Genomic DNA, 13,393 nt, shown 5'->3' with positions numbered 1-13,393 from the left:
GTGCGGTGTTGGTTGGTTTTTGTTTTACCTGCATGGATGTGTGTGCGCCTTGAGTGTGTCTATTTATTAGTGGTCGTGAGCAACCATGTGATGAACCCAGGTCCTCAAGAGAGCAAGTGCCCTGTCTCCAGCCCAGATGTTAATTTTAAAATGGTGACAGCTTTCTAGAGACACTCTTAGTTTAGCCTCTGGCTACAATGACCTTGGTCATTCCCTGTTCCAGAACTGTTTCTCAGCCCTGTTAGCCTTAGTTCCTGTCTTCTCAAAGCTCAGGTTTGTTGCTTTGGCGGACTCTGTATTTGGCCCTGCTTGCTTTCTGGAGCAGAGCTGTTCAGAACTAACTGTGCTGTGGATTTCTCCTCATATGTAATGACTCACACATCTTTCTCAAGGGTAAAGTATGTCTTTTAGGTGCCTCATGGCTGTTTGCCATTGACTTGTGCCTCTTGTTAAGAGTCTCAGCCCTTGTGTGTATGTCGAAGATGTAGGCTCTGTTTCCTCAGAGGGAATATCTGTCTGCACATGCTTGGCTGAGTCCTAGTCTTTGTAAAGCTTTCTTGCTGTATTCTCAGTGGTTTTGATAACACCAGAGTAGCAGCACTAGTGCTTAGCCTGGTCCTAATGGTATTGGAAGTGCTAACATCTCACAAGGCACTGAACAGTTAGCGAACCATCACCCTTACAGGAGCTTTCTATGATTATTTCTCAGCTAAATAGGAAAGTCCCGCTGTGCAGAGACTCATCCTCTTTGGGTTTTCCGTTCTTTACAGTGCAGTAGTGTGTAAATGAATTCCCACTTACTTTTGTGTAGCAGGTAAAAAGGCTGGAATGCAAACAGCTAAGAGTAGGGAGGTTGGAGACCACAGGCTGTATGGAGGGAGTGTGGGAAGGAGGACTGCAGTGTCAGCTGTATATTTGCAAATGCAGAATGCTTGGTGTAGAGGAAATAGATACAGAGCACGTGGGATGAGTAGACTTTCTTCACAATTAAGTAGAAATTAAAACTCCTTTGATATTTCATGTTGTCCCCAAGCAGAACAGCTGTTATCAAGAAAACAATGACAGCATGCTAGATTATGGTAACTTTGAGGACGTAGGGGATGAGGAGCCCTTAGTTCACCACTTTGGGGAATGTTAACCCCAGCATGTGGGAGGCAGGGCAGGCTGGTCCACATAAAGGCAGATGCAGTGTTCAATACCTTTAATCCCAGAATTTGGGAAGCAGAGGCCAAGCTACTTTATTATATAAAGAATTCCAGGTCAGCCAGGACTACGCAGTGAGACCCTGTCTGAAAAAGACTAAAACTAGTGCTGCAGTGCTGCTGTGGGAGCTGCCTGTGCTCCTGGGCAGATGCCCATAGGAGTCCATATCCCACAGTTAATTCAAGCAGTCGTGTCTCTTCACAGTAGCAAGGAGGCAGCAACATACAAGTGGGTAATGAAAACACAGTACACGTGCTAACCAGCGTGTTAGTCAGCTAGGAAAGATGCAATTTGCAGAACAGGTGACCTAAGAAATGGAATGGCACTGGTGGAGGAAGGGTGTAGGCAGGTGCCAGACCTCAGGAAGGGAAGGACCAACCAGAAGGAGGCATGAAGATGTCCCAGTGAAACCTGTTGCCTCCTGTGCTGATAGCACCCTGGAGAGTGGGCTTTCATAGTATTTGTAGATGCTGTGCCAGGCAGTATGAGTTCTTCCTTCAAAAAGATCAATGTCTAGAAGCTGGCCTTCATTTTAGTTAGTGGCACAGATGAGTGAAAGAAGAAATTGTAATTGCATCACAGGGGTAAGTAGAACGGCCTCGGCTGCTGCTCTGTTGGAAGTGGACGGCATTGGGAAAGGCATGCGCATGTCTGGATCTGTTTCCTCACCTGTCTAAGATACCCATTGCCTTACGGCCTGTTTGGAATGTTCCCCCAGATTTCTTACATGATCTCAGCGTGGGCCAGGATGTGCAAAATCCTTGGGAAAGAATTCCAGCAGTACCTTCCCGTGGTTATGGGGCCACTGATGAAGACCGCTTCAATTAAGCCTGAAGTGGCCCTTCTAGACACCCAGGACATGGAGAATATGAGTGACGATGATGGTTGGGAATTTGTGAACCTTGGAGATCAGCAGAGTTTTGGTATTAAAACTGCAGGACTGGAGGAGAAGTCAACGGCTTGCCAGATGCTGGTACGTTGCTGCGACCGAAAGTTTTGTTTGCATCCTCAGTCGTTGGTGCATGAGACTGTTGAGTAGCTGCATGCAAATACATTAGACCCTTGTACTTGCATGAGACTGTTGAGTAGCTGCATGCAAATGCATTAGACCCTTGTACTTGCACAGTTTCTCCTTTGCTTGTGCCTGTTCCGTTTGTGTGATGTGTGTGGGATGCAGACACACAAGCTCCGTGGCACACTAAGTCAAGTCAAAGGACACCTTTCAGAGGTGGGCTGTCCTTCCGCTGTCACACAGCCATGCAACACACGCTGGGTCTCAGGTTAGCCTTGAACAGCAAGTCCTTACCCAGAGCTGGCCATCACCATGCGTTCTGTAAAGTGTACAGAGGTTTGGGTACAGGCTGTGGGGAGTAAAGGATTTTTGTGTATTTCAGGCAAGTCTATATAGGGACTAAGAATATATTTTGAGGGGTTGGGGATTTAGCTCAGTGGTAGAGCGCTTGCTTAGGAAGCTCAAGGCCCTGGGTTCGGGTCCCCAGCTCGAAAAAAAAAGAAAAAAAAAAAAAAAAAAAAAAGAATATATTTTGAATAAATGAACAGAAATGTGCTTTCAGTATTAAGGTAACTAGTCTGTTTTCAGTGTAAGACAGACATGGTCAGAGAATCAGTGTTAATCTTTTGAAACCCTGTAACTTAGACCTTGATTTCTTTTCTTGCAGGTTTGTTATGCTAAGGAATTAAAGGAAGGTTTTGTGGAATACACTGAACAGGTTGTCAAACTGATGGTCCCACTGCTGAAATTTTATTTCCATGATGATATCCTTCAACAGCTAGTAGAGCACATCTGGGTGTAGATCTGTAGTTCCCTGAGCTGCACATTATATCAACCATTGCTGTGCACGTGCTCTGACTTGATGTGTGTGTGCCTGCCTGCCTTCACCTCACTCCTAAGGTGTGAAAAGGAAAATATGAACCATGCTGTAGTTGGCTTTCTGTGACCTTCATTGTGAAGACTGACATTTTAGGAATAGGTGTCCACAGTACCTGTTGGATCAGCCACCAGCGATGGCTGACTTTCTGTAGCACTACTTCCCGTAGATCTCAGGAAATCTTGTAAGTTTCACCCTCAAGTCCCTGGCAGGTGTGACCCTGACACACCTATGGGTGTGTTCCTAATCTGCACATAGCACTCATTTTCATGTGGTGCATACAAGGAAACCAAACCAACCTCATGTTCCTTAGTGTTGTCAGAGGAGTGCATTACAGTCAGGTCTCTAGCAGACCCCTGGTAATGCCAGAGGAGGAAGTAGAGTTTCCTTTCATTAGGAACACGGGTGCTTCTAACTCTGCACCTGTGTCTACATGCGTCCATTATCCAGATGAGGCCAGAAGATGCTGTCAGAGCCCTGGCACCCAAGTTAGTTGTGATTCACCATGTGGATGTGGACTCTCCATGTGGAGTCAGCCTGGGTGCTCTGGAACCAGTGCTCTTAGTAACCACTGAGCCAGTCCCTAGGACTTGAACTTACTTTTTTCGGTTTAGGTTTGATTTCATGTGTATGAAAGCTTTGCTATGCCTGAATGAAGGCATGGTGCATACCTGCTGGTACAGTGGAGGTCAGAAGAAGACTCCTGGGACTAGAGTTGGGACGGTTAAAAAGCCATCTTGTTTATTCAAGGGAACTGAGCCCCTGTGCTCTAAAAAGCAAAGCTGAGCCGTCTCCCCAGCCTTTAGCCTCTGAAATGACTATTTACGAAGTTTCCTTTATAAATGGTAGTAGAAAGGGAAGAGCCACTCAGTCCTCACTAAAAGCCAGCAAGTCTTACATAGGCTCCTGAGTAGTTCTAGGAGAGCTTAGCTGCCGTTGCATGTAGTACAGAAGCAGAACAGTGAGAGGCCCTTCACCCTTCTAGACCTGCTCCTGCTATGTGGGTTGGGGCGGGGCAAGGCAGGGTAGGAAGCCTTTGCTGGTTTGAACCTTCTTGTTTAACACAGCACTCGTCTTAGGTAAGTGGGCATGTCAGTAGAATGCTGGGACACTACGGAGGTTCCTTGATGGTGCATTTCCTTAACGATAAAACGGGTTCGAGTGGCAGCAGCAGAGTCCATGCCTCTTCTGCTGGAGTGTGCGAGAGTCCGGGGTCCCGAGTACCTTACACAGATGTGGCACTTCATGTGCGATGCTCTCATCAAGGCCATCGGCACGGAGCCTGACTCAGACGTCCTCTCGGAAATAATGCACTCCTTTGCTAAGGTAAATGGTTTCTCTGAGTACTTTTATAAGGACCGTTTGCCGAATAAATTGGGGCAGGGAGTTACAGGACTTTGCAAGTGTATTGTAACAAGTCACTTTCTGAAAATGTTGCAATTTTTGTTCTAAAATGTTGGTATCATTGTATTTGTTGGTTGAGAAGTAACCTTTGGAGAAATAGGTTACACTGTAAGGATTGTTACAGGTAGGGTTGGTTACATAGTTGACAGTTGATAGGAAATTTGTAGCTTCACTTGGTGAAGCAGTTGGTGTGCAGTCCTAGGATAACACTAGAAAGCCTGACGCTGGTATCTCGGCCACGGTTTATGCACCGCTTATGTCTAGATCCTCCTGTTAATCCCTACCTCTCCATACTTAGCTTTGATAGCAAAATAAGAGATGAAAAGGCTAGGTGTGTATGGGAAAGGTTGGTTAATGTCCTGGCTTTGAATCTGCACACATAAGCTAGGCCTAAAGAAAAGCTTTGTTTCTAAGGCCTCTTTGTGGAATGCTGGTCTTAGATACAAGATAGAGGGGTGCACTCTAGGCCTAATGGGAGGGTTTTTCTCAACCTCGGTGTTTTCTTCATCCACAGTGCATTGAAGTGATGGGAGATGGGTGTCTCAACAATGAACACTTCGAGGAACTGGGAGGTATACTGAAGGCGAAGCTCGAGGAACATTTCAAAAATCAAGAGTTGCGGCAAGTTAAAAGACAAGATGAAGACTACGACGAGCAGGTTGAAGAGTCGCTACAAGATGAAGTGAGTCATGCCTTCAGAACTTCACTCCCATGACGCTGCACCTGAGGCGTGCTGCATGCTCCAGTTCTAGTCACCTCCCAAGTTACCTCGGAGAAGAATCTGGCGTTTATAGAATTAGTCTTTTGAAATGAACTGGTCTTTGGGTTTGGATATTTCTTTTTTTTTTTTTTTTTTTTGGTAGTATTCCAACCTAGCGGATACCAAGGTTCCCTGATAGCCTGTTGCTTACAAACGTCATTTGCATTCAGTGGTAGTTTCCCACACTCAGTGGTTGTTCAGAGTGACTGTTGGCAGTCAGGGGCAGCTGACCCTAAGGCTTCTTTGTGTGTTGTAGGCAAGCATTCTTTCTACCTCTGGGTTAATATCCCTGGGCCTCTTTATTTGGAGAGGAAGATTTTACCTCAGTTTCTCAGTGTTTTGCTCAAACTGGAATTAACTAGGGATGCTCCTTACCCTCCCGAGTCTGCCCACACCCCAGGCTCAGCTGCCCCTGCCTTTGCCGTCATCCTGTCAGCCCATGCAGCCTCGTGCATGCAAACATTTGACCATGGGTGGGGCCAGCATCTGCTGTGTGGCCTCTCTTCTGGGCTGTGCTCGCATAAAGTCCAAGGCAGCTACAGTAAGCACAGCTCTTACCATCTGCTCTGTGGTAGAGGCTTCTTGTCAGACCTCAGGATATAGAGTATATTATAGATGTTCAAGAACTCAAGCAGGTAGTTCTTAACTCATGTGATTGTGTTGTGTTTCTTTTTTAGGATGATAATGATGTTTATATACTGACTAAAGTCTCAGATATTTTACACTCAATATTCAGTAGCTACAAAGAAAAGGTGTTGCCGTGGTTTGAACAGCTGCTCCCATTAATTGTCAACCTGATTGTAAGTGTTAATCATCTCAAAGCTATTTGAACAGTTAGCCTGCGTCCTCGCATCGTCTCATAGAATGTCTTCTACTTGGGGTTAAAGATGGGCCTCTGAGGTGGGCTTTGGACCATACACTTTTAATTATGCACAGCCCTGTGTGTTTTCTATGTCCTCGGCACATCAAAACAGTGATCCTTGCTGGGTACAGTCTGCAGTCGTGGCCTTTGGTAAATAAGCTCATCTATCTGGTTTTCAAATACTTGGAACAGTTTAAGGTTAACAAAGTAAACACAAGTAGATTTATCATACCTCTGCTCCCTCACATGTACAGCTTCTTGTACATTAACAGCTACAATCATGGAGAACCCAAGACTTTGCATGTTCTAGGCAAACAGTTTGCTGCAAAGCTATCAGAAACCCCTCTTTCGGGGGTTGGGGATTTAGCTCAGTGGTAGAGCGCTTGCCTAGCAAGCACAAGGCCCTGGATTCGGTCCTCAGCTCCGGGGAAAAAAAAGAAAAAAGAAAAAAAAAGGAACCGCTCTTTCTCCTGCCTCTCTTCTCACGCATCTTTTTTTTTTTTTTTTTTCTTCTTTGAAAAACAGTCCTGCTAAGTAGTCCAGACTGCTGTGGAACTTGGAATCCTTTTACTTCAGCCTGGAACTTTAGTTTGTTTGGGTTTTTTTTTTTTTGTTGTTTTGTTTTGGTTTTGGTTTTTTTTGTTTTTTCCTTCGGAGCTGGGGACTGAACCCAGGGCCTTGCACTTCCTAGGCAAGCGCTCTACCACTGAGCTAAATCCCCAACCCTAGCCTGGAACTTTAGCTGGGACTACAGGCCTTTGCCAACAGTCCCAGTTTGGGACAGGGTGGTGTTAGCCTCCTGGGTACCAGGGGTTTGCAGGCATGGTGCTCTGCTTGGTCACCTTACAAAGTAAATGTATGCACATTGCTCTGTCAGTTCCTTGTGACGTGTGGGGGATTCTGAGACAAATCACACAACTCCAGTACTATGAAGTTATGTAAACTATGTATTCCTTCCAGTGTTGTTGCTGTAAACGTGGTTATTATTTCCTGTATTGGGTACATTCCCTAAATAGATGGTTCATAATTAATTGTTTACATTTTTGTACCAGTATTCAGTACTTAAAAGGGATTCTCATTTTATAGTGTCCACATAGACCCTGGCCAGACAGACAATGGGGATTGTGCATCTTCGATGATATCATAGAACACTGTAGTCCAGCTTCATTTAAGTATGCAGAATATTTCTTAAGGCCAATGCTCCAGTACGTGTGTGACAACAGCCCGGAAGTCAGGCAAGCTGCAGCATATGGCCTTGGCGTCATGGCGCAGTACGGTGGAGATAACTACCGCCCCTTCTGTACAGGTGCGTGTGCTCACTCTGCGTTGTGCATTCTGTCCCGGCAGCCTCTTCCCTGGCCTCCTCGCCATACCAGGGAACACTCTGGCCCCATTTCTGCTTTCTTCTCCCTACCCGGCCCCACCTTTCTTGTTTTTATAATTCCTTTTTAATTTTAATCTCCCTTCCCATCTCCAGCACAACCTGTGCTGTCTTATCTCATAGATGGAAATGAAGGTGAAGTGGCTTCACCAGCCTTGTAGGGAGGAGAGGCTGGCAGTGCTCAAGCTCGGGGCTCTCAAGCATAGGCAGGAAGTGTAGGCCGCATTGTGTTCTATGTGTGCCGGCTCTCGGGCATAGCTCTCATGCTCTTGTCCAGGCTTGGTGTCCCCTCCACTGCATACAGATAGTTCTGGGACAGTGAAGCTTTAGCAATCAGTCATGGACCAGAGATAGAACTGTTCGTCTTCATCAGCGTGAAGTTTAGCTGACCTGTTTTTTGTTTGTTTGTTTGTTTTTCCGGAGCTGAGGACCGAACCCAGGGCCTTGCCCTTGCTAGGCAAGCGCTCTACCACTGAGCTAAATCCCCAACCCTAGCTGACCTGTTTTTACTTGTTTATTTAGAAGCACTCCCGCTGCTTGTAAGAGTCATTCAGTCTGCAGATTCTAAGACCAAAGAAAATGTCAACGCCACAGAGAACTGCATCTCAGCAGTGGGAAAGATCATGAAGTTCAAGCCTGACTGTGTGAATGTGGAGGAGGTCTTACCACACTGGCTGTCGTGGCTCCCCCTACATGAAGATAAAGAAGAAGCTGTCCAGACCTTCAGTTACCTGTGTGACCTGATTGAAAGGTACAGGCCAGCCTTCTTCCTTTCTTGCCTCACTTGTGGCCAGCGTGCGTATGTGTTAACCCTGGCCTGCAGCATGCTTTTGTGTGTGTTTTTTGGACAAAGATGTAACTTGAAGTTGTTCTCTGTTCTTAGCAAATAGTTTCATGAAAGTTACCATCAACTGTTCAGTTGCCTGCCACATTTGCTATGGATCAGGTCTGTGGGGGCGAGGTATAGTAAGGCATATTGAAATCCCAGGGCAAGTTCAAGAGCATCCTTGCTAACGTAGCAAGATCCTGTCCAAAAGAAATGGAGTCCACCAGGCAGTCATTGTGCTCTGCTCTTGTGTGTGGTGTCACTCATACTGCAGCAACATAGTGAGTGACTTCAGAAACTTTGGGATCAAGACTTGCTGTCTGTCTTACTGCACAGCCCTCCGGCTGACTCTATTCTTGGCTTGTTCACTGCTAATCGCTGTTTAGTTTGTTCACACTTCATACATATATCCAGTAGAATTCTTGAACTCGTTGTTTTGGTTTGGGGGATAGCATATTCCTCCATGCCTGATTAAGGCTCATAAATACTGTGTGTGTGCATGACCCACAAGGTTCTGAGGAATGTGATAGCCACTCTCAGACTACCCTGTCCTTCCTGCATCTGAAATAGCAGTCCTCAGGCTATTTGATCTCCTTGGGAGTGACCTGTGTCAGTGACTCGTACTCAAGTTCACTGTTTTCTTTCCATTGAGCCTGCCTGAAGTTTATCCCCTAGTTTACTCTTGAGATGCCCAAGAAACCCTTTTGAGACCGTTTGCTGTATCAAACATTATTCTTGGTACTATTGTATGTAGCTTATTTGTTTTGTGGTACTGCACCAGGTGTCTCACATGTGCCGGGCAGTGCTGTATGGCTGAGCCCTCTTTTTTTCCCTTGAACGGGGTCTCAGTAAGAGACCCAAAGCTGGCCTTGAACTTGGCACTCCTCCTTCAGCCTCATATTTGCTGAGTTTACAGACTTGACACAACAAAACTGTCTTGAGAATTTGTTTTGTTGTTTTGTTTTTGACACAGTGCAGATTAATAAAAAGCACTTAATTCTTTTGTTTGGTCTTTAAAAAAATTCTGAGAAATGAGCCAGTCTGTTTTTCCTCAGTTACATAAGAAGAAACTGCAGGCCTACTAAGTAAAACCATCTGGCTTTCTCCTTAACTGAGCCAAGAAGACATTTGCTCTTAATGAATATACTGTTATATGTAGAAGAACAGGAAAGTGTGGCCATGAGTGATCCCTCTTACAGATTTTATTTATAAAGGTTCTTTTTCTCTTTTTTTTTTCTCCAGTAACCATCCAATTGTTCTTGGCCCAAATAATACCAATCTACCGAAAATATTCAGTATAATTGCAGAAGGAGAAATGCATGAGGCCATCAAACATGAAGACCCCTGTGCCAAACGCCTGGCCAATGTAGTTCGCCAAGTACAGGTAATCTGGTTTGGTTGAACTGGAAAGGACAGATAAAATGTCCTAGGTATTTGGTTGTGGGTTCTGTTGTCCTTGATGTACATTAGGAGTTAACATTTAATGGGCTGTAGAAATTTCATTTTTATATAAACAGGCTTCAAAATGGATTATTATCATAATCTTTCCACTAAGCACGTTAAGTTCCTTCAGTGGGTACTTAGCACATGATCATTCATTTCAGAATATCAGAAGGGAAAAGGTACACTTCAATGATGATGTTAGAATAAAGCAATTGTGGGTGACTCACTGAGGTAGAGGCATGAACTTTGGAAAAAAATGAACATTTATTGATTTTACAATAATTATCAAATTAAGGTATAGAATGTTTGTTTAGGCATTGTTACAGTCTTTGCACATTGTTTACTAAGTACTTGAAGGGATTACCGTGTCTAAATGTGTGCATTTCCCCCCTAGACTTCTGGAGGATTGTGGACTGAATGCATAGCACAGCTCAGTCCGGAGCAGCAGGCAGCCATCCAGGAGCTCCTGAACTCTGCCTGAAGGGCCTTAGTACCACCTGCCAGAAGACTAACTCCAAATAAACGTTTACCCTTTTGTTTAGGTTTCTTTGTTTTGTTTTTGAGCAAGAGAGAGCAGTAGTGTTGTGTGTGGGCCATTCTTCTGGAGCCATGCGCAGGAAAAGCAGCCCTGTGTCAGAGTGGACTGCCGTGGATCTCCTCAGACCCGCAGAGGAGGTCCCTGTAAGCCCTGTGGTAGCACTGCAGAGTATTTTTCTATTGCCGTGTCTGACCCCCGTGAAGGGAAGGGGGAAACGATTCCTTTTCTCGGTAGACGCAGAAACGTAAGGAGAGCGGCTTTCAGATCAGTTCATCCACATAGATGTGTGTTACACAGACTGGGGGACAACCTAGTGTTCATTCTGTAAATGGAGTGAGTCTAGGGGGAGGGGTAGAAAGAAGCCTTTACCAGCCAACCAGCTGCAAACAACTGCTGACAAACCAGAAGCATGGGGCTGTCACGTGATGTCACTCTGGTTCTTCCCCAGAAGGCTTATGCAGTGACTCGGTGTGGAGGCTGTGCCACTCCCGGCCCTTGAATGTGAAGTGTCGTTGGCATGTCTGGCAGTCTCCTTCACTCCTCAATAAACAGCATTGAAACACAAAGAGGCCTGTGTAGAACTTCAGTGCTGTCTGTCCTTGATTGCTTTCATGTTTGATATAAGAGTGATCTGATATTTTTTTAAGGTGAGAGAGTTCTGGCTCAATGTTTCCCCTCCACACTCTCTGCAGTGCGGCCTGGGAAGTGTGTGTGCTGTCTTGGAGTTAATTTAAGCTCAGTTATAACACAGCTACTCTGTTCACAATTGGTATTCTGAAGGTTTGCAAATTCAACCAGCTTTTCCAAAGCTCGGATTGTTCTGTTGAGCAAAAAGTTTTGGCTTAGGATTTTCATTGCAGACTGTAATTGCTCAGAGCCACACGCAGCTTTCGAAGTTTTTAATTTTACAAGTATTATGGCTAAACTTATTTACTGAAAATTTCAGTAAAGTGTGTGAAATTTTCTTTATGTATTAACATCAGAGCAGTAACTGACTAGCTGTTGTTTCCTTTAAGTAATTTTCTAAGGGATCTTAACCGATTTTCTGTTGAAACCTCGGTGTTAACGTTTTCATAGTTTGTACTAAATTTAACTGTGATACAAAATGAGTTTTATGCATAAATCAGAATTTAAAATTAAACATTTCTTTCTTTAAATGATTTGCATTACTTCATTAAAACAAAATTTGGAATGAAATTGAAAATAAAATGGGTTTTATTCAGATGGCTCACTGGTTAGCATATGCCCTTGGGATATACGTTCAGCCTCTAGCCACCACATGGACAGTCTTGGCTGCTTCAGGATCTGACAGAAAATATGTTGAGTGACCTCAGCACTGGTCAGTACTCTCTGCAGGTTCTCGGCCTCTTGGAGAAGGGGTGTGGTGGAAGGGTTAGCGCTCTGTTCCCTGCAAAGAGACCCTGGTCAGTGGTGCAGACCTCTGGCTCCAGTCTGAAGTGGGGCTTTGCACTCTCCTAGTGCCTGGAGCAGTGTTAAATTTGGCTTTTGTTTAGATTACTGCTGCGTTTGCAGAGGTAAGGTGGGGGCGTGGTTAGAAAGCATTGGGATTTGTGGAGAGCTAGAGTGTGCCCCTTGCTAAGTACTTGAGGACCAGTGCCCGCACACCGACGACTCCAGGGTCCATAGCAGGATACTCTGTGACGCAGATTGGCAGGTAGAAGGACTGGCAGTGAATTGATGTGGGGAAGAAACAGGTGCTGAGGCCAGTGCAGCTTGAGATGCTCTGGGAGCCGAGTTTTTACATTGTCTGTCTGGAGACACACTTGAACTACCTCACTCTGTCTATGCAAGATGAAAACTACTGGTTTCCCCCACTTTTAACCATGTTAAGTGGCCTTGCATGTCAGTAAGTGATACATTTTACAAATCTGAGCTTTCTAGAGAGAAAACTAAGGCTCCGTCTTTTCTGGGAATTTTGTAACTAAGCACACGATGCTGTAAATTAGAAATAAACTGTTCCAGTGGTAACTGGATACGCTGTAATGTGAAGCACCTTTGTCACAACCCAGGTTGTAGTTTGGCTTAGTAAGAATCCATAAGTAAAAAACAACTGGATGCAGCTGGTCTACTGAACTGGGGATGGGGTGCGGTGCGTGCTTGATAAAGCGTCTTAGGGTCTAGTTATCTGGAAAGGTTGCTCACTTGAATGCCAAGTAGGTGATTCAAACAACCAAGCAGCCAACTAGTATCTCCCTCAATTAACCCTGCCCCAGCTCCCCAGATGGTTGTGCCAACCCCTCTTCATCTTTATGGGATGTTTGCTTCATGGGTATGGGTGTTAGCCCGCCTGCCATGTCTGCAAACTATCTGCAGTGTCTTCGGAGGCCAGAAGAGGGAGTCAGATCCCCAGGTTCTGCACTTCCAGATGGTTGGAGCTGCCCTGTGGGTGCTGGGGACAGAACTCCAGTCCTTTGTAAGAGTGGTACATGCTTTTAGCCACTGAACTCTCAAGCCCCTGCTACAGCTTAGCTTTGCTTTTTTTAATCTATTACTTTAACACATGTATTTTTTTTTTCTTTTTTTCGGAGCTGGGGACAGAACCCAGGGCCTTGCGCTTGCTTGGCAAGCGCTCTACCACTGAGCTAAATCCCCAACCCCTTTAGCACATGTATTAATGTGTCTGTTCTGCAGTATTACATTGAGGTCAGAAGGCAAGAGTTGGTCCTCCTCCCACAGTGTAAGTCCCAGGGATCAGATGAGGTTGTCAGACTTGGCGGCAAGCACCTTTATCACTGAGCCACATTGCCAGCCTTTACAACTGCAGGTGCAGGGGAAGTGGCTGAGCCGGCTGAGTGCTGGTTTAGGCTGGGTGCTGGTTTAGCGTCAAATGAAGCCTGGCTTCAGTCCTCCCCAGGCTACAAGAGACTAAATTCTAGTGAGTATGAGGCTCTGGGTTCAGTGTTCAGTAAAAGGGAGATTAGTTTCTGAGCAGGACGTGGGACAGTAAAAGTATCTCATGGTTGTGATTCCTTCTGACTTCAGCCACACACAAAGCCTCACGTTCATTCCCCGGCACTGGACAAAAGGACCTATGCTCCAAAATACAGGCCGTCGGTGTAGTATCCA

General features: G+C 45.3%; 1 protein-coding gene across 1 annotated transcript in view; it reads left to right on the top strand.

Annotated features, from left to right (window-relative positions):
* Ipo5 (importin 5) overlaps positions 1-11,463 on the top strand; it is a 37,107-nt gene extending 25,644 nt beyond the window's left edge. The window contains exons 16-24 of the mRNA XM_032917417.1: positions 1,922-2,176; positions 2,883-2,979; positions 4,246-4,418; positions 5,011-5,178; positions 5,934-6,056; positions 7,205-7,424; positions 8,022-8,250; positions 9,568-9,709; positions 10,163-11,463. Of these exons, the coding sequence (XP_032773308.1) occupies positions 1,922-2,176; positions 2,883-2,979; positions 4,246-4,418; positions 5,011-5,178; positions 5,934-6,056; positions 7,205-7,424; positions 8,022-8,250; positions 9,568-9,709; positions 10,163-10,249 (1,494 nt within the window). The 3' untranslated portion in view covers positions 10,250-11,463. The remainder of the gene's footprint in view (positions 1-1,921; positions 2,177-2,882; positions 2,980-4,245; positions 4,419-5,010; positions 5,179-5,933; positions 6,057-7,204; positions 7,425-8,021; positions 8,251-9,567; positions 9,710-10,162) is intronic.
* The last annotated feature ends 1,930 nt before the right edge of the window (positions 11,464-13,393 follow it).

Source organism: Rattus rattus, chromosome 12 (assembly GCF_011064425.1).
Source record: "Rattus rattus isolate New Zealand chromosome 12, Rrattus_CSIRO_v1, whole genome shotgun sequence".
NCBI lineage: Eukaryota > Metazoa > Chordata > Mammalia > Rodentia > Muridae > Rattus > Rattus rattus.
This window is presented reverse-complemented; position numbering and strand designations above follow the sequence as displayed.